The 509-nt window shown below is 53.2% G+C and overlaps 1 protein-coding gene across 1 annotated transcript in view; it reads right to left on the bottom strand.

Moving 5' to 3' along the window:
• The window catches only part of LOC119590381 (rho GTPase-activating protein gacGG-like), a gene marked incomplete in the record, with an annotated part of 1334 nt that overhangs the window by 651 nt on the left and 174 nt on the right, over positions 1 to 509 (bottom strand). The window contains 1 exon segment of the mRNA XM_037939051.1: positions 1 to 443. Coding sequence (XP_037794979.1) covers positions 1 to 434 — 434 coding nt within the window.

The following is a 509-nucleotide window of genomic DNA, read 5'->3' as shown; positions in this document are numbered from 1 at the left end:
ATTCGGTTAATGGCGTTAATCACTCCGTTGAAGACTTGGAGGGAGAAGGTGAGGAAGTTGAAGGTGTTGAAGCCGTAGGCGCCATTGCCTCCGGGACACGAGCGTCGAAATCTCGGCGTTCCGGCGTCTTCGAGCTCGATATCGGAGGAGACTTCGGCGCTGGCTCTTCCGACGCCTGGCATGTCTCTTCCACTCGGGCTTCTCCTCTCCCGCTGCGCTTCCCTAAGTCGTGCTTCCGAAAGGACTTCCAGTACTCTCTTCCGGACGCGCTCGTCGTCTTCTGAGGGCAAGTCATCGCGAAGGAATTCCGCGAATCTCGGCAAGAGCTGGTCCTTCGTCGCCTCAAGTTGGAGCTCCAGGTTAGAAGGATCGCTCCGCCCAGCCTCCACCAAAACACTCACAAGTGCCACAACCACAAAGAAACTAATCAGCATTATGCTAACCTGAAAGGAGAGAAAAATATAATTATTCATATAATAAATCATGCACTCCGGAGCTCGTTGGTCTGA

This window comes from Penaeus monodon, chromosome 27, assembly GCF_015228065.2.
Source record: "Penaeus monodon isolate SGIC_2016 chromosome 27, NSTDA_Pmon_1, whole genome shotgun sequence".
Lineage (NCBI taxonomy): Eukaryota > Metazoa > Arthropoda > Malacostraca > Decapoda > Penaeidae > Penaeus > Penaeus monodon.
Note: the sequence above shows the minus strand (reverse complement) of the source record. Positions and strands in the feature narration are given on the sequence as shown.